Source organism: Choloepus didactylus, chromosome 12 (assembly GCF_015220235.1).
Source record: "Choloepus didactylus isolate mChoDid1 chromosome 12, mChoDid1.pri, whole genome shotgun sequence".
Classification (NCBI taxonomy): Eukaryota; Metazoa; Chordata; class Mammalia; order Pilosa; family Megalonychidae; genus Choloepus; species Choloepus didactylus.
The window spans coordinates 93,496,359-93,515,058 of NC_051318.1; the positions used below are offsets into that span (position 1 = coordinate 93,496,359).

The 18,700-nt window shown below is 38.7% G+C and overlaps 1 protein-coding gene across 12 annotated transcripts in view; it reads left to right on the forward strand.

The window, feature by feature from the left end:
• Positions 1-18,700, forward strand: part of ZC3H13 (zinc finger CCCH-type containing 13) — a 109,090-nt gene that overhangs the window by 74,152 nt on the left and 16,238 nt on the right. For all 12 annotated transcript variants that reach the window (XM_037799774.1, XM_037799773.1, XM_037799772.1 and 9 more), the window contains 3 exons: positions 2,241-2,796; positions 6,173-6,276; positions 6,629-7,819. In XM_037799774.1, the coding sequence (XP_037655702.1) occupies positions 2,241-2,796; positions 6,173-6,276; positions 6,629-7,819 (1,851 nt within the window). The remainder of the gene's footprint in view (positions 1-2,240; positions 2,797-6,172; positions 6,277-6,628; positions 7,820-18,700) is intronic.

An 18,700-nucleotide genomic window follows, 5' to 3' on the forward strand; every position in this document is an offset into this window, starting at 1 on the left:
AATTGGAAGCAGGAGAGTTGTTTGGGTTGAGTTTGTTTAGATAAGCCTAATGCATTTGGCATGTGTAGGATTTCCTTAGCTATAGAGGGACCTGGATCTTAGATGTTTTGTGTTGATACTTGAATTACTTCTCTAGCTTCTTGATCACCTCTCTCTACCTCCTGTCTTCAAGCTAACACCATGTCTTGGTAATGCTTTTTTTGTTTGTTTGTTTTTGATCTATTTTTTTTTCCTTTTTTGAAAGAAAACCTGGCTCAGGTTTTTCTCATCTCATGTCTGAATTCAGTAGTAACATATGGTTTCATCCCAGCCTTATATTTAGTTCAACCACACATGTATTGAGCTTCTACTAGGTGCCTGGGGCTTTGATAGTTGTGTTATATATATTCTCTGACTTAATCTTTATAATATCCCTGTGAGTATGAGTATGAGAAAATAATCCATGTTTCACAGTTTAGGAGATTTAGGCTAAAGTAGGATATATTTTAGAGTAAAGATAGGGAAGATAATTTATACATTGTAAAGTGGTGTTCTTGTATCCTTCCTCTTTTCCTTTGAAGTAAGGAACGTTGTCATTTTAGTTGAAAGAATAAAGTTTTTATTTGCCAGAGAAGAGTTCCTGATTAAAGTAGTCATTTCTGATTAATTGCTATAATCAGAAATTCCAAGCATGAATTGCATAATTTGCAGTATTGAATTTGCTTCAGGTTGTTTTGTACTTGTGATATTAGGATGTCCCACAAGTCAGGAATTCAGACAGTATAAGACAGGTTCATAGCATTCTTGGAATCCAAATATGTTTACCACAGAACCATTTTACATTAAAGTTGGTTTTAGCAAATATTAATGAGTTTAAGAGACCTGACTTCTAGTCCCTATGTCCTAATGCTTCTACCATGTCTGTGACTTTAGTGAGCCAATTTCTGGACCATAATTTCTGTTTTTAAGAAGAAAGGGAAAGAAACAGGTTGGGCAGGGTTTTGTTTCATTTTATCTTTAAAATTCCATGAACTTTTGTATCTCTAACCTTCTAAAGAATAACAGATGGATAATTCTTGTCTTTTTCATCAGTGGTAAGGAAAGAAATTCAAATTATTCAAATTATCCTAAATTTTTTCTGCTTAATAAGTTGACCTTTAGATGCTCCACTTACAAACCTGTTTTGACCATACTGTAGTATGACCTTTTTTGGCCAACCGGTAGACATCAGATAGTATGAAAAAAAAAAAATCACATAGCCCGGATCCTACCACAGTCAAGTACTTTTAGAAATGGTTATCTCTGTAAAAAAAGTCCACTCCTTCCTCATATACATTTTTTGATCACAGACTAATTTCTACCCAATTGGGCATTTGGGCAGCTTGCATTCATTTTCTCAAATGTTTTTTGTTTTTAATGTTTTTTATTTTTAAAGGATAATAGAAAAGCCATAAATGTGTTGTAGAGTAAAGAAAAGTCTTCATGTTTTTATGATGCCTGTATTGATTGGAAAAAAATTTATAAAATATGATACGATGATCAGTTAACATTTTAAGAAAACAGCTCTTCATCTGAGTAGTTATAGGATAACTAAAGAAATAAAAATTCAGTAGTTAATTAAATATCTATCACTCAGATGAAACACTTTTTTATATTTGATTATTTCAAAATTGCTAAGCATCAGTACCCTTAGTAATCTAATGTATGGTAAGAACTTGATATCATATCATAGCAACAAATATTGATAGTTGTTTTATTATATTTTCTTCACATGATAGCTACACTTAGATGTGTATATATTTTGGCCTCAAATTAGAGGTATGACTTATGAGGGGAAATGTTTTTCTTCCTTCAGCTCCTATATTCTACACCTCCTGCTGCCCCTATCCTTTGCCACCAGTATTCTCAGGTCCTGCTGGGGGGACAGAGAAGATCAGAGGTGAAGGGTAAAGAGGGCAGAAAGTGGGGTTAGAGCAGTGAGCTTGAGGTGTAGGGTGGGGGCATACAGAGAGAGGTGCGAGGGGGAGCAGAGAACATAATCATTAGAGGGCAAACAAAAATTACCTTTAAGAAAATAATATTTTAAAGATCTAAGGGTAATTGTTCTTTGGATGATTAAATTAACAGTAAATATAGAATGCAACTTATGGTTCATTGCCATTGTGACCCTATACACAAGTAAAATTTAAGATTTGCCATGCTGTCTTACTAATGGGTTATCTTTTGAATTATTCACTGACAAAACTTGATTTTCATTGTAGATCAAAGACCAAGCTCACCAATTCGACATCAGGGAAGGAATGACGAGCTTGAGCGTGATGAAAGAAGAGAGGAACGAAGGATAGACAGAGTGGATGATAGAAGAGATGAAAGGGCTAGAGAGCGAGATCGGGAGCGAGAGCGAGACAGGGAGCGGGAGAGAGAGAGAGAACGTGAACGGGATCGGGAAAGAGAGAAGGAACGAGAACTAGAAAGAGAGCGTGCCAGGGAACGAGAAAGAGAAAGAGAAAAAGAGAGAGACCGAGAAAGAGAGCGAGATCGTGACCATGATCGAGAGAGGGAAAGGGAGCGAGAGCGAGAGAGGGAAAAAGAACGAGAGCGAGAGAGAGAGGAGAGGGAGAGGGAGAGAGAGAGAGAACGAGAGAGGGAGAGAGAGAGAGAACGGGAACGAGAACGAGCAAGAGAAAGGGATAAAGAACGAGAACGTCAGAGAGAGTGGGAAGACAAAGATAAAGGACGAGATGACCGCAGAGAAAAACGAGAAGATCTCCGAGAAGAGAGGAATCCAAGAGATGGACATGATGAGAGAAAGTCAAAGTAAGGATGATTGTGAATCAGTTTTTAAAAGTCACATTTCAATCATAAATTGGAAAAAATTCGTTTGATGCTTTTCAGTGTGTCCCTTAATTTTCTGTTAATTCTTTTTCCTCTTTATTTTCTCTCTGCATTTTCTTGTATTTCAATTTTGTATTATATATATATAGTATTTAATGTCTTTTGAATTGTCTAGACAAAGTGCCAGTTTTTCCATTCTACTGTTTCTGTATCCAGGGTTATACCTGTCATCTTAGCAGCTTTCTCTGTGTTGGGGCTCTTATTCACTGAGGGGTGGAGAAGGGAGCTAAGCCAATCACTGTGGCCATGGGAATTCTGGGCTTCGTTTGTTTGCCCTTAGAGCTCAGCTGGGAAGAGAAGAGGAGCTCCCCAGAGGAGCTGTCATGGAAGGAAGAATGGATGCCTCTAATTCTAGTCTGGCACTTTCTGGAATATTGTGTGGCATCATCCCAGTGATATTAATTGAGCAACTCCTTACTGTTAGGTCTTGGGATCACAGAAAGATGGGTAAGACCCAGGCCCTGCTCTAAGGAGCTCACATTTATTTTAGAGTTTAAGATGCATGGAGAGGAAAGTATTGCATGTGATGTGGATGAACACATCATGATGATCCTCCTGTCTCTCCTTCTAGGTTCTGCCCCAAAGCTCTTTTCTTCTGTGGTTTTGTTCAGTCCTGCTTCCTGGCCTTTTTTCTCTGGAGTGTAAGGGCACCTGTTCTGGAGAGAAATAAAGGATGATACAGACATTTGGGGTGTGGCCTGACCACATGCCACATGTGAACTAAGGCTATCAGGATAGCAGAGGTCTTTGAGCATTGGGTCCAGGGTTCACGTGGTGGTTCTAGATCATAGCTGCTCTGTAGACTTGGGCAAGTGATCCTTTGTTGTCCAAAGGTTTTTCCATCTGTGATTTGTAATCCATTGCTCCCAACTGGCCTGAAAGTCAGAAGGCTAGAAAGGATTTCAGGGAGGCACCAGGTGCTACACAAGTGACTGCATTGACTCAGAAATCACACTGCTGGCAAGGGCAGGAGGGAGGCCTTCATCAGTTTCTTTTTGGCCACACCACAAAGCAGCTAATCTCTAGCTGTGGTGATTCCTTGTCCACCTGCAATAACTCACTGGGCACAAATAAGCTCATTTAAGACTGTGGACAGTCCCCTGTATCCAAAATGAATCCTGGGGAGAAATCCTGCCCTGGTATGGGACTCCCCTTACCTGACTGTAACTTTACCCTGGAAAGTCTCTCCCACCACCTCCTTCCCAGTGCCAATGCCCAGTGCCCTAGGATGCCCACACACTGTTTCAGAGGCCAGAGGCCCTTCACCAGTATAAAAGGTGCTACCACCAAACTCCTGACGTGATTTAAACAGCCTACGTAGCTTGTGTGAGTCATAGTGTCCCTTGCTTGTCCCTGACTCCTTGAGGGTGGGGAGGCCTCAAGAAGCCCAAGAGGGCCTCAAGAGGAATGCAGAGGTCCAGGAGACTGAGAGCTATTGGAGAATTTGGTTTGATTCCTTAACTTTACACCATATTGCCCTTGACAAGGCTCTGCCCCCAGGCCCTTAGCATGCCACTGGGGTTGCCCCTTTCCCCAAGTCTCCATCTTTTCTGGGACCCAGGGGAGGTCTTTTGGCCTAGGAAGGGAAATTCAGGGGTCTTGGTGGTTTTGCTGCTCACCTTAGAGTGAAGAATGGGTGTCTCCTGTAGAATCTCATGCCAAAGGGACATAAAGGGAAATGTTGCACGTGGTGGTTAAGGTGTTTGAGGCACAGAATTATCTGTGGGTGGCCTGGTGGCCTAACTGTCAAGTTGGGAAAAATGTCATCTCAGTCATTGAATTTATCTAGTGCTTTTTTTTTTTTTAACCTCTGGAATGTGGAGGGTTTGAATTGCCATAGTACTTATTTTATTCTGATTTTGTTTCTTCAGTTATTTCCTTGAAATGTTCTTTTTCACGTGTTTTTAAGTTTTCACTTTATTCTAGTGTATCAATTTATCCATTAGTGGTTTAAAATAACCACTTATTTGCTTGTGATTCTGTGGATTAGTAGTTTCGACTGGACTTGGCAGAGCAGTTCTTCTACTGATCTCACTTGGGGTCATTCATGGGTGCAGTCCATCTGACAGTTTGAACGGGCCTGGCTGGTCCCCATTGGCCTTGCTCACATGTCTGGCAGTTGGTGCCGACTGTTGGTTAGAGCATCTGGTTTCCCCTCTACGTGATTTCTTATTCTCCAATAGTCTAAACTCTGCTTTTGCATACAGTGGTAGAAATTTACCAAGAGGGTGAATGCAGAAGCTGCCAGGCCTTTTGAGTCCAAACTCTGCAAACTTGACACAGTGTCATTTTTGCCACATCATGCTGGTATAGCAAGGCACAAGTCCAGACCACATTTAGAGACAGAAAATAAATTGCATCTTGATAGGAGGAGCTTTTGATGAAGAATTGCACAAGCCTGGGGGCTTCTGAGTTGTCATTCCACATCTAGGATTTCCTTCTCCACATGGTTGCACATCTGTATGAAGCAGCTGCCAAGAAAGTGTGCTGTGATATGTTTCTCAGTCTTTGACCATAGTATTTATAAACAAGGAGTGTTAGTGAGAAAAATAGTTGGTCAACATTTAAATGAAAATACAGGAAGACACGGGAATAGCTTAAGTTCCCAAGAGATATAAATCACTACTGATTTAAAGTTTAACTAAGCAACAAGAAATCTAATGAAAATATGGATTATTTTATTGATTTGTCATCAAGCAGATGATTTAGTTCAAAGAAGGGGAAAGGAAACTAATTTTTAATGGGCTCTCTTTTTTCCCCATTTTCAGGCAAGAAAGCTAAGGTCCATGAGTTAAGGAATTTGTCTAAGTTTGTCTTGTAAGTGATGTGGCTATAGGTTGAGTTCGTATCTATTTGACTCCAAAGCACATATTAGATTTTCCTACTCTGCTTCCCAGCATAAAGCATTTCTAAATCATAAGAATGTAAAAAAAAAAATTGATAATTGTTTGCATTTGAGGGTACACTGCTATATTCATTCCCCTGCTGAATGCTACCATCTTGCAGTATTTAAATTTGGCAACATTCAGTTGAAGTGATTCTACATGTATGATGAAGAAAGGACTAAATGTTGCTGTGTATTTTAAGTCATCATTGTAAGTCTTTAGCAAATGAAGTGAAGGATTGTATTAAGGACACTGACTACAATACCTTTTGTATGGGGAAGCTCGGACAATATTGCTATCCTACAATTATATGTTGTAGTTATAGTAAAGAAAAACTAAAAAAATATATAGTAAAAAAATCTCTTTTTTCACCTCCTGGAATTTTGTAAATTGCATTTGTTTTTCCAATTTAGAAAGCGCTATAGAAACGAAGGCAGTACTAGCCCTCGTCAGTCACCTAAACGCCGGCGTGAACATTCTCCCGACAGTGACACCTACAACAGCGGAGATGATAAAAGTAAGCAGAATTTATTTTCTGCGTCTCCATATTCAGACTCACTTGAACCATGATGCCATCCTTTGACATTCGTAGAAATTGATGAATTTACATTTTAAAATTTTCTTCCTTTGCTCTCTCTGAACATGTTCTTATGTGACCATAGCATCTGTGTTAAAAATATAGTCATTTTACCAGAATGACACTCTCATTTCCTACTTGTAGTAATACCAGATTTTTATATTTACTGAAATTATTGCCATTCAAAGAGTTTTAAAATGAAAAGTTAGAAATTGACTTATGGTTTTTTCTATTGATCATGTAATTCTTATGAACCTGGTGAAGATATAATTGCTTTTATCTTTTTGTATAGATGAAAAACATAGACTTCTGAGCCAGGTTGTACGACCTCAAGAATCTCGTTCTCTCAGTCCAGCCCACCTTATAGAAGACAGACAGGGTAGATGGAAAGAAGAGGATCGAAAACCAGAAAGAAAGGAGAGTTCAAGGCACTATGAAGATCAAGAACTCAGAGAGAAAGTTTCTTCTGTAGATAAGAAGAGAGAACAGGCAGAAATCATGGAAAGTTCAAGAACACGTGTACAAGACCTTATAGGACACCACCAGTCTGAAGATAGAGATACATCTGATCGAATTTATGAAGAAAACAAGAAAAAAGCAAAAATTCAAAAGAAACCAATTAAGAAAAAGAAAGACGAAGATGTTGGAATAGAGAGGGGTAACACAGAGATAACATCTGAAGATGGTCAAGTATTTTCACCAAAAAAAGGACAGAAGAAGAAAAGCATTGAAAAAAAACATAAAAGATCTAAAGGTGATTCTGATGTTTCTGATGAAGAAGCAGTCCAGCAAAGTAAGAAGAAGAGGGGCCCACGGACTCCCCCTATAACAGCTAGAGAGGAATTAGTTGCCGTGTCTAACGATAAGGCTGTCACCTTAGAGGACCTCCACAGAAAAGAAGATACGGCGTTCAGTGACTGGTCTGACGAGGATGTGCCTGACCGCACCGAGGGCGCAGAACTGGGACGTGCTGTCCCCGCTGCTGCTGCTGGCCCCTCTTCCACCCTGCCTTCTCTTCTTCCTCCGCCACCCCCTGTGGCTGCTACCCCTGCTGCTCTGGCCACTGCTGGTGCTGCCACCGCCACCTCCTTTGCCACATCGGCCTCTGCTGTTCCCACCTCTGCCGCCTCCACCGCTCTCACCAATGAAGAATCACACAGAAAATGCCACAGAGCACGAGCAGATAAAGTAGAGACGCCTCATGTTACCATTGAGGATGCACCACATCGCAAGCTAGTGGATCAGAAGAGGAGTAGCAGCCTTGGGAGCAATCGGAGCAACCGTAGCCACACCTCAGGCCGCCTGCGCTCCCCATCCAATGATTCCGCCCATCGAAGCGGAGATGATCAAAGTGGGCGAAAGAGGGTACTGCATAGTAGCTCACGAGACCGGGAAAAAACAAAAAGCCTGGAAATCACAGGAGAGAGAAAGTCCAGGATTGATCAGTTAAAGCGTGGAGAACCTAGTCGAAGCACTTCTTCAGGTAATAAAACTGAATTATGATCCAGCCAGTGTTTCCTTTGTTGGTATATGTTATACAAATTACAATTCTAAAGTAAAGCCAAATCAGCCTCAGATAATAATGTGCTCAGTTCTGTTAATGTACTTTTTTTTTTTTTATTATTTTTTATTTTTTTTTTATTTTTTTTTAATCATCATTTTATTGAGATATATTCACATACCACGCAGTCATACAAAACAAATTGTACTTTCGATTGTTTACGGTACCATTACATAGTTGTACATTCATCACCTAAATCAATCCCTGACACCTTCATTAGCACACACACAAAAATAACAAGAATAATAATTAGAGTGAAAAAGAGCAATTGAAGTAAAAAAGAACACTAGGTACCTTTGTCTGTTTGTTTGCTTCCCCTACTTTTCTACACATCCATCCATAAACTAGACAAAGTGGAGTTTGGTCCTTATGGCATTCCCAATCCCACTGTCACCCCTCATAAGCTACATTTTTATACAGCTGTCTTCGAGATTCATGGGTTCTGGGTTGTAGTTTAATAGTTTCAGGTATCCACCACCAGCTACCCCAATTCTTTAGAACCTAAAAAAGGTTGTCTAAAGTGTGCGTAAGAGTGCCCACCAAAGTGATCTCTCGGCTCGTTTTGGAATCTCTCTGCCACTGAAGCTTATTTCATTTCCTTTCACATCCCCCTTTTGGTCAAGAAGATGTTCTCCATCCCACGATGCCGGGTCTACATTCCTCCCCGGGAGTCATATTCCACGTTGCCAGGGAGATTCACTTCCCTGGGTGTCTGATCCCACGTAGAGGGGAGGGCAGTGATTTCACCTTTCAAGTTGGCTTAGCCAGAGAGAGAGGGCCACATCTGAGCAACAAAGAGGCATTCAGGAGGAGACTCTTAGGCACAGATACAGGGAGGCCTAGCCTCTCCTTTGCAGCAACCGTCTTCCCAAGGGTAAAACTTATGGTAGAGGGCTCAACCCATCAAACCACCAGTCCCCTATGTCTGTGGTCATGTTAGCAACCATGGAGGTGGGGTAGGCGAATACCCCTGCATTCTCCACAGGCTCCTCAAGGGGGCACTACATCTTTTTTTTTTTTTTTCCTTGTTTGTCTTTTTTCTTTTTTTTTTTTTTTTTTTTAACTTTCCTTTCTTTTTTCAATCAACTGTATGAAAAAAAAAGTTAACAAGAAAACAAACATACAATAAAAGAACATTTCAAAGAGACCATAACAAGGGAGTAAGAAAAAGACAACTAACCTAAGATAACTGCTTAACTTCCAACATGTTCCTACTTTACCCCAAGAAAGTTACATAATATAGCAACATTTCAGTGAACTTGTTCCTACTACATCCATCAGAAATTAACAGACCATAGTCATTTCTGGGCATCCCCAGAACGTTAAATAGCTTATCTGTTCTTCTTGGATTATTGTTCCCCCTTCCTTAATTGCTCTCTACTGCTAGTTCCCCTACATTCTACATTATAAACCATTTGTTTTACATTTTTCAAAGTTCACATTAGTGGTAGCATATAATATTTCTCTTTTTGTGCCTGGCTTATTTCGCTCAGCATTATGTCTTCAAGGTTCATCCATGTTGTCATATGTTTCACCAGATCGTTCCTTCTTACTGCCGCGTAGTATTCCATCGTGTGTATATACCACATTTTATTTATCCACTCATCTGTTGAAGGACATTTGGGTTGTTTCCATCTCTTGGCAATTGTGAATAATGCTGCTATGAACATTGGCGTGCAGATATCTGTTCGTGTCACTGCTTTCCGATCTTCCGGGTATATACCGAGAAGTGCAATCGCTGGATCGAATGGTAGCTCTATATCTAGTTTTCTAAGGAACTGCCAGACTGACTTCCAGAGTGGCTGAACCATTATACAGTCCCACCAACAATGAATAAGAGTTCCAATTTCTCCACATCCCCTCCAGCATTTGTAGTTTCCTGTTTGTTTAATGGCAGCCATTCTAACCGGTGTTAGATGATATCTCATTGTGGTCTTAATTTGCATCTCTCTAATAGCTAGTGAAGCTGAACATTTTTTCATGTGTTTCTTGGCCATTTGTATTTCCTCTTCAGAGAACTGTCTTTTCATATCTTTTGCCCATTTTATAATTGGGCTGTCTGTACTATTGTCATTGAGTTGTAGGATTTCTTTGTATATGCAAGAGATCAGTCTTTTGTCAGATACATGGTTTCCAAAAATTTTTTCCCATTGAGTTGGCTGCCTCTTTACCTTTTTGAGAAATTCCTTTGAGGTGCAGAAACTTCTAAGCTTGAGGAGTTCCCATTTATCTATTTTCTCTTTTGTTGCTTGTGCTTTGGGTGTAAAGTCTAGGAAGTGGCCTCCTAATACAAGGTCTTGAAGATGTTTTCCTACATTATCTTCTAGGAGTTTTATGGTACTTTCTTTTATATTGAGATCTTTGGTCCATTTTGAGTTAATTTTTGTGTAGGGGGTGAGGTAGGGGTCCTCTTTCATTCTTTTGGATATGGATATCCAACTCTCCCAGCCCCATTTGTTGAAAAGACCATTATGGCTCAGTTCGGTGACTTTGGGGGCCTTATCAAAGATCAGTCGGCCATAGATCTGAGGGTCTATCTCTGAATTCTCAATTCGATTCCATTGATCTATATGTCTATCTTTGTGCCAGTACCATGCTGTTTTGGCAACTGTGGCTTTATAATAAGCTTCAAAGTCAGGGAGTGTAAGTCCTCCCACTTCGTTTTTCTTTTTTAGAGTGTCTTTAGCAATTCGAGGCATCTTCCCTTTCCAAATAAATTTGATAACTAGCTTTTCCAAGTCTGCAAAGTAGGTTGTTGGAATTTTGATTGGGATTGCATTGAATCTGTAGATGAGTTTGGGTAGAATTGACATCTTAATGACATTTAGCCTTCCTATCCATGAACATGGAATATTTTTCCATCTTTTAAGGTCCCCTTCTATTTCTTTTAGTAGAGTTATGTAGTTTTCTTTGTATAGGTCTTTTACATCTTTGGTTAAGTTTATTCCTAGGTACTTGATTTTTTTAGTTGCTATTGAAAATGGTATCTTTTTCTTGAGTGTCTCTTCAGTTTGTTCATTTCTAGCATATAGAAACATTACTGACTTATGTGCATTAATCTTGTATCCCGCTACTTTGCTAAATTTGTTTATTAGCTCTAGTAGGTGTATCGTTGATTTCTCAGGGTATTCTAGATATAAGATCATATCATCTGCAAACAATGACAGTTTTACTTCTTCTTTTCCAATTTGGATGCCTTTTATTTCTTTGTCTTGCCGGATTGCCCTGGCTAGCACTTCCAGCACAATGTTGAATAACAGTGGTGACAGCGGGCATCCTTGTCTTGTTCCTGATCTTAGAGGGAAGGCTTTCAGTCTCTCACCATTGAGTACTATGCTGGCTGTGGGTTTTTCATATATGCTCTTTATCATGTTGAGGAAGTTTCCTTCAATTCCTACCTTTTGAAGTGTTTTTATCAAAAACGGATGTTGGATTTTGTCAAATGCTTTTTCAGCATCTATTGAGATGATCAATTGATTTTTCCCTTTCGAGTTTTTAATGTGTTGTAATACATTGATTGTTTTTCTTATGTTGAACCATCCTTGCATGCCTGGAATGAACCCCACTTGGTCATGGTGTATGATTTTTTTAATGTGTCTTTGGATTCGATTTGCAAGTATTTTGTTGAGGATTTTTGCATCTATATTCATTAGGGAGATTGGCCGGTAGTTTTCCTTTTTTGTAGCATCTTTGCCTGGTTTTGGTATTAGATTGATGTTAGCTTCATAAAATGAGTTAGGTAGTGTTCCATTTTTTTCAATGTTTTGAAAGTTTGAGTAAGATTGGTGTCAGTTCTTTCTGGAAAGTTTGGTAGAATTCCCCTGTGAAGCCATCTGGCCCTGGGCATTTATTTGTGGGAAGATTTTTGATGACTGATTGGATCTCTTTGCTTGTGATGGGTTGGTTGAGGTCTTCTATTTCTTCTCTGGTCAGTCTAGGTTGTTCATATGTTTCCAGGAAATTGTCCATTTCTTCTACATTATCCAGTTTGTTGCCATACAGTTGTTCATAATATCCTCTTATAATTTTTTTAATTTCTTCAGGATCTGCAGTTATGTCACCTTTTTCATTCACTATTTTGTTTATATGGGTCTTCTCTCTTTTTGATTTTGTCAGTCTAGCTAGGGGCTTGTCAATCTTGTTGATCTTCTCAAAGAACCAACTTTTGGTGATATTTATCCTTTCTATTGTTTTTTTGTTCTCTATGTCATTTATTTCTGCTTTAATCCTTGTTATTTCTTTTCTTCTACTTGGTTTAGGATTGGTTTGCTGTTCATTTTCTAGCTTCTTCAGTTGATCCATTAGTTCTTTGATTTTGGCTCTTTCTTCCTTTTTAATATATGCATTTAGTGCTATAAATTTCCCCCTTAGCACTGCTTTTGCTGCATCCCATAGGTTTTGGTATGTTGTGTTCTCATTTTCATTCGTCTCTATATATTTAGCAATTTCTCTTGCTATTTCTTCTTTAACCCACTGATTGTTTAGGAGTGTGTTGTTTAACCTCCAGGTATTTGTGAATTTTCTAAGTCTCTGATGGTTATTGACTTCTAATTGTATTCCATTGTGGTCAGAGAATGTGCTTTGAATAATTTCAATCTTTTTAAATTTATTGAGGCTTGTTTTATGTCCCAGCATATGATCTATTCTGGAGAAAGTTCCGTGAGCACTAGAAAAATATGTGTATCCTGGTGATTTGGGATGTAATGTCCTGTAGATGTCTGTTAAATCTAATTCATTTATCAGATTGTTTAGGTTTTCAATTTCCTTATTGGTCTTCTGTCTGGTTGATCTATCTATAGGAGAGAGTGATGTGTTGAAGTCTCCCACAATTATTGTGGAAACATCAATTGCTTCCTTTAGTTTTGCCAGTGTTTCTCTCATGTATTTTGTGGCACCTTGATTGGGTGCATAGACATTTACGATTGTTATTTCTTCTTGCTGAATTGCCCCTTTTATTAGTATGTAGTGGCCTTCTTTGTCTCTCAAAACATCCCTGCATTTGAAGTCTATTTTATCTGAGATTAATATTGCTACACCTGCTTTCTTTTGGCTGTAGCTTGCATGAAATATTTTTTTCCATCCTTTCACTTTCAGTTTCTTTGTGTCCCTGTGTCTAAGATGAGTCTCTTGTATGCAACATATTGATGGTTCATTTTTTTTGATCCATTCTGCGAATCTATATCTTTTAATTGGGGAGTTTAATCCATTTACATTCAACGTTAAAACCGTGAAGGCATTTCTTGAATCGGCCATCTTATCCTTTGGATTATGTTTGCCATATTTTTCCCTCTCTCTATTAATATCCTTTATTGTACCCATACCGAATCTCTTTAGTACTGAACCTTTCTCCAAGTCTCTCTGTCCTGTCTGTGTTTCTCTGTCTGTAGGGCTCCCTTTAGTATCTCCAGTAGGGCAGGTCTCTTGTTAGCAAATTCTCTCAGCATTTCTTTGTCTGTGAAAAATTTAAGCTCTCCCTCAAATTTGAAGGAGAGCTTTGCTGGATAAAGTATTCTTGGCTGGAAATTCCTCTCACTCAGAATTTTAAATATATCGTGCCACTGCCTTCTTGCCTCCATGGTGGCTGCTGAGTAGTCACTACTTAGTCTTATGCTGTTTCCTTTGTATGTGGTGAATTGCTTTTCTCTTGCTGCTTTCAGAACTTGCTCCTTCTCTTCTATGTTTGACAGTGTGATCAGTATATGTCTCGGAGTGGGTTTTTTTTGGATTTATTCTATTTGGAGTTCGCTGAGCATTTATGATTTGTGTATTTATGTTGTTTAGAAGATTTGGGAAGTTTTCCCCAACAATTTCTTTGAATACTCTTCCTAGACCTTTACCCTTTTCTTCCCCTTCTGGGACACCAATGAGTCTTATATTCGGACGTTTCATATTATCTATCATATCCCTGAGGTCCATTTCGAGTTTTTCAATTTTTTTCCCCATTCTTTCTTTTTTTTTTTTTTTTTTTTTTTTTAAATCATCATTTTATTGAGATATATTCACATACCACGCAGTCATACAAAACAAATTGTACTTTCGATTGTTTACAGTACCATTACATAGTTGTACATTCATCACCTAAATCAATCCCTGACACCTTCATTAGCATACACACAAAAATAACAAGAATAATAATTAGAGTGAAAAAGAGCAATTGAAGTAAAAAAGAACACTGGGTACCTTTGTCTGTCTGTTTCCCTCCCCTACTTTTCTACACATCCATCCATAAACTAGACAAAGTGGTGTTTGGTCCTTATGGCTTTCCCAATCCCATTGTCACCCCTCATAAGCTACATTTTTATACAACTGTCTTCGAGATTCATGGCTTCTGGGTTGTAGTTTGATAGTTTCAGGTATCCACCACCAGCTACCCCAATTCTTTAGAACCTAAAAAGGGTTGTCTAAAGTGTGCATAAGAGTGCCCACCAGAGTGACCTCTCGGCTCCTTTTGGAATCTCTCTGCCACTGAAGCTTATTTCATTTCCTTTCACATCCCCCCTTTTGGTCAAGAAGATGTTCTCCGTCCCACGGTGCCAGGTCTACATTCCTCCCTGGGAGTCATATTCCACGTTGCCAGGGAGATTCACTTCCCTGGGTGTCTGATCCCACGTAGGGGGGAGGGCAGTGATTTCACCTTTCAAGTTGGCTTAGCCAGAGAGAGAGGGCCACATCTGAGCAACAAAGAGGCATTCAGGAGGAGACTCTTAGGCACAAATACAGGGAGGCCTAGCCTCTCCTTTGCAGCAACCGTCTTCCCAAGGGTAAAACTTATGGTAGAGGGCTCAACCCATCAAACCACCAGTCCCCTATGTCTGTGGTCATGTTAGCAACCATGGAGGTGGGGTAGGCGAATACCCCTGCATTCTCCACAGGCTCCTCAAGGGGGCACTACATCTTTTTTTTTTTTTTTTCCCCTTGTTTGTCTTTTTTCTTTTTTTTTTTTTTTTTTTTTTTTTTTAACTTTCCCTTCTTTTTTCAAATCACCTGTATGAAAAAAAAAGTTAAAAAGAAAACAAACATACAATAAAAGAGCATTTCAAAGAGACCATAGCAAGGGAGTAAGAAAAAGACAACTAACCTAAGATAACTGCTTAACTTCCAACATGTTCCTACTTTACCCCAAGAAAGTTACATAATATAGCAACATTTCAGTGAACTTGTTCCTACTACAACCATCAGAAATTAACAGACCATAGTCATTTCTGGGCATCCCCAGAACGTTAAATAGCTTATCTGTTCTTCCTGGATTATTGTTCCCCCTTCCTTAATTGCTCTCTACTGCTAGTTCCCCTACATTCTACATTATAAACCATTTGTTTTACATTTTTCAAAGTTCACATTAGTGGTAGCATATAATATTTCTCTTTTTGTGCCTGGCTTATTTCGCTCAGCATTATGTCTTCAAGGTTCATCCATGTTGTCATATGTTTCACCAGATCGTTCCTTCTTACTGCCGCGTAGTATTCCATCGTGTGTATATACCACATTTTATTTATCCACTCATCTGTTGAAGGACATTTGGGTTGTTTCCATCTCTTGGCAATTGTGAATAATGCTGCTATGAACATTGGCGTGCAGATATCTGTTCGTGTCACTGCTTTCCGATCTTCCGGGTATATACCGAGGAGTGCAATCGCTGGATCGAATGGTAGCTCTATATCTAGTTTTCTAAGGAACTGCCAGACTGACTTCCAGAGTGGCTGAACCATTATACAGTCCCACCAACAATGAATAAGAGTTCCAATTTCTCCACATCCCCTCCAGCATTTGTAGTTTCCTGTTTGTTTAATGGCAGCCATTCTAACCGGTGTTAGATGGTATCTCATTGTGGTCTTAATTTGCATCTCTCTAATAGCTAGTGAAGCTGAACATTTTTTCATGTGTTTCTTGGTCATTTGTATTTCCTCTTCAGAGAACTGTCTTTTCATATCTTTTGCCCATTTTATAATTGGGCTGTCTGTACTATTGTCGTTGAGTTGTAGGATTTCTTTGTATATGCAAGATATCAGTCTTTTGTCAGATACATGGTTTCCAAAAATTTTTTCCCATTGAGTTGGCTGCCTCTTTACCTTTTTGAGAAATTCCTTTGAGGTGCAGAAACTTCTAAGCTTGAGGAGTTCCCATTTATCTATTTTCTCTTTTGTTGCTTGTGCTTTGGGTGTAAAGTCTAGGAAGTGGCCTCCTAATACAAGGTCTTGAAGATGTTTTCCTACATTATCTTCTAGGAGTTTTATGGTACTTTCTTTTATATTGAGATCTTTGGTCCATTTTGAGTTAATTTTTGTGTAGGGGGTGAGGTAGGGGTCCTCTTTCATTCTTTTGGATATGGATATCCAACTCTCCCAGCCCCATTTGTTGAAAAGACCATTATGGCTCAGTTCGGTGACTTTGGGGGCCTTATCAAAGATCAGTCGGCCATAGATCTGAGGGTCTATCTCTGAATTCTCAATTCGATTCCATTGATCTATATGTCTATCTTTGTGCCAGTACCATGCTGTCTTGGCAACTGTGGCTTTATAATAAGCTTCAAAGTCAGGGAGTGTAAGTCCTCCCACTTCGTTTTTCTTTTTTAGAGTGTCTTTAGCAATTCGAGGCATCTTCCCTTTCCAAATAAATTTGATAACTAGCTTTTCCAAGTCTGCAAAGTAGGTTGTTGGAATTTTGATTGGGATTGCATTGAATCTGTAGATGAGTTTGGGTAGAATTGACATCTTAATGACATTTAGCCTTCCTATCCATGAACATGGAATATTTTTCCATCTTTTAAGGTCCCCTTCTATTTCTTTTAGTAGAGTTATGTAGTTTTCTTTGTATAGGTCTTTTACATCTTTGGTTAAGTTGATTCCTAGGTACTTGATTTTTTTAGTTGCTATTGAAAATGGTATCTTTTTCTTGAGTGTCTCTTCAGTTTGTTCATTTCTAGCATATAGAAACATTACTGACTTATGTGCATTAATCTTGTATCCCGCTACTTTGCTAAATTTGTTTATTAGCTCTAGTAGGTGTATCGTTGATTTCTCAGGGTTTTCTAGATATAAGATCATATCATCTGCAAACAATGACAGTTTTACTTCTTCTTTTCCAATTTGGATGCCTTTTATTTCTTTGTCTTGCCGGATTGCCCTGGCTAGCACTTCCAGCACAATGTTGAATAACAGTGGTGACAGCGGGCATCCTTGTCTTGTTCCTGATCTTAGAGGGAAGGCTTTCAGTCTCTCACCATTGAGTACTATGCTGGCTGTGGGTTTTTCATATATGCTCTTTATCATGTTGAGGAAGTTTCCTTCAATTCCTACCTTTTGAAGTGTTTTTATCAAAAAGGGATGTTGGATTTTGTCAAATGCTTTTTCAGCATCTATTGAGATGATCAATTGATTTTTCCCTTTCGAGTTTTTAATGTGTTGTAATACATTGATTGTTTTTCTGATGTTGAACCATCCTTGCATGCCTGGAATGAACCCCACTTGGTCATGGTGTATGATTTTTTTAATGTGTCTTTGGATTCGATTTGCAAGTATTTTGTTGAGGATTTTTGCATCTATATTCATTAGGGAGATTGGCCGGTAGTTTTCCTTTTTTGTAGCATCTTTGCCTGGTTTTGGTATTAGATTGATGTTAGCTTCATAAAATGAGTTAGGTAGTGTTCCATTTTTTTCAATGTTTTGAAAGAGTTTGAGTAAGATTGGTGTCAGTTCTTTCTGGAAAGTTTGGTAGAATTCCCCTGTGAAGCCATCTGGCCCTGGGCATTTATTTGTGGGAAGATTTTTGATGACTGATTGGATCTCTTTGCTTGTGATGGGTTGGTTGAGGTCTTCTATTTCTTCTCTGGTCAGTCTAGGTTGTTCATATGTTTCCAGGAAATTGTCCATTTCTTCTACATTATCCAGTTTGTTGCCATACAGTTGTTCATAATATCCTCTTATAATTTTTTTAATTTCTTCAGGATCTGCAGTTATGTCACCTTTTTCATTCATTATTTTGTTGATATGGGTCTTCTCTCTTTTTGATTTTGTCAGTCTAGCTAGGGGCTTGTCAATCTTGTTGATCTTCTCAAAGAACCAACTTTTGGTGATATTTATCCTTTCTATTGTTTTTTTGTTCTCTATGTCATTTATTTCTGCTTTAATCCTTGTTATTTCTTTTCTTCTACTTGGTTTAGGATTGGTTTGCTGTTCATTTTCTAGCTTCTTCAGTTGATCCATTAGTTCTTTGATTTTGGCTCTTTCTTCCTTTTTAATATATGCGTTTAGTGCTATAAATTTCCCCCTTAGCACTGCTTTTGCTGCATCCCATAGGTTTTGGTATGTTGTGTTCTCATTTTCATTCGTCTCTATATATTTAGCAATTTCTCTTGCTATTTCTTCTTTAACCCACTGATTGTTTAGGAGTGTGTTGTTTAACCTCCAGGTATTTGTGAATTTTCTAAGTCTCTGATGGTTATTGACTTCTAATTGTATTCCATTGTGGTCAGAGAATGTGCTTTGAATAATTTCAATCTTTTTAAATTTATTGAGGCTTGTTTTATGTCCCAGCATATGATCTATTCTGGAGAAAGTTCCGTGAGCACTAGAAAAGTATGTGTATCCTGGTGATTTGGGATGTAATGTCCTGTAGATGTCTGTTAAATCTAATTCATTTATCAGATTGTTTAGGTTTTCAATTTCCTTATTGGTCTTCTGTCTGGTTGATCTATCTATAGGAGAGAGTGATGTGTTGAAGTCTCCCACAATTATTGTGGAAACATCAATTGCTTCCTTTAGTTTTGCCAGTGTTTCTCTCATGTATTTTGTGGCACCTTGATTG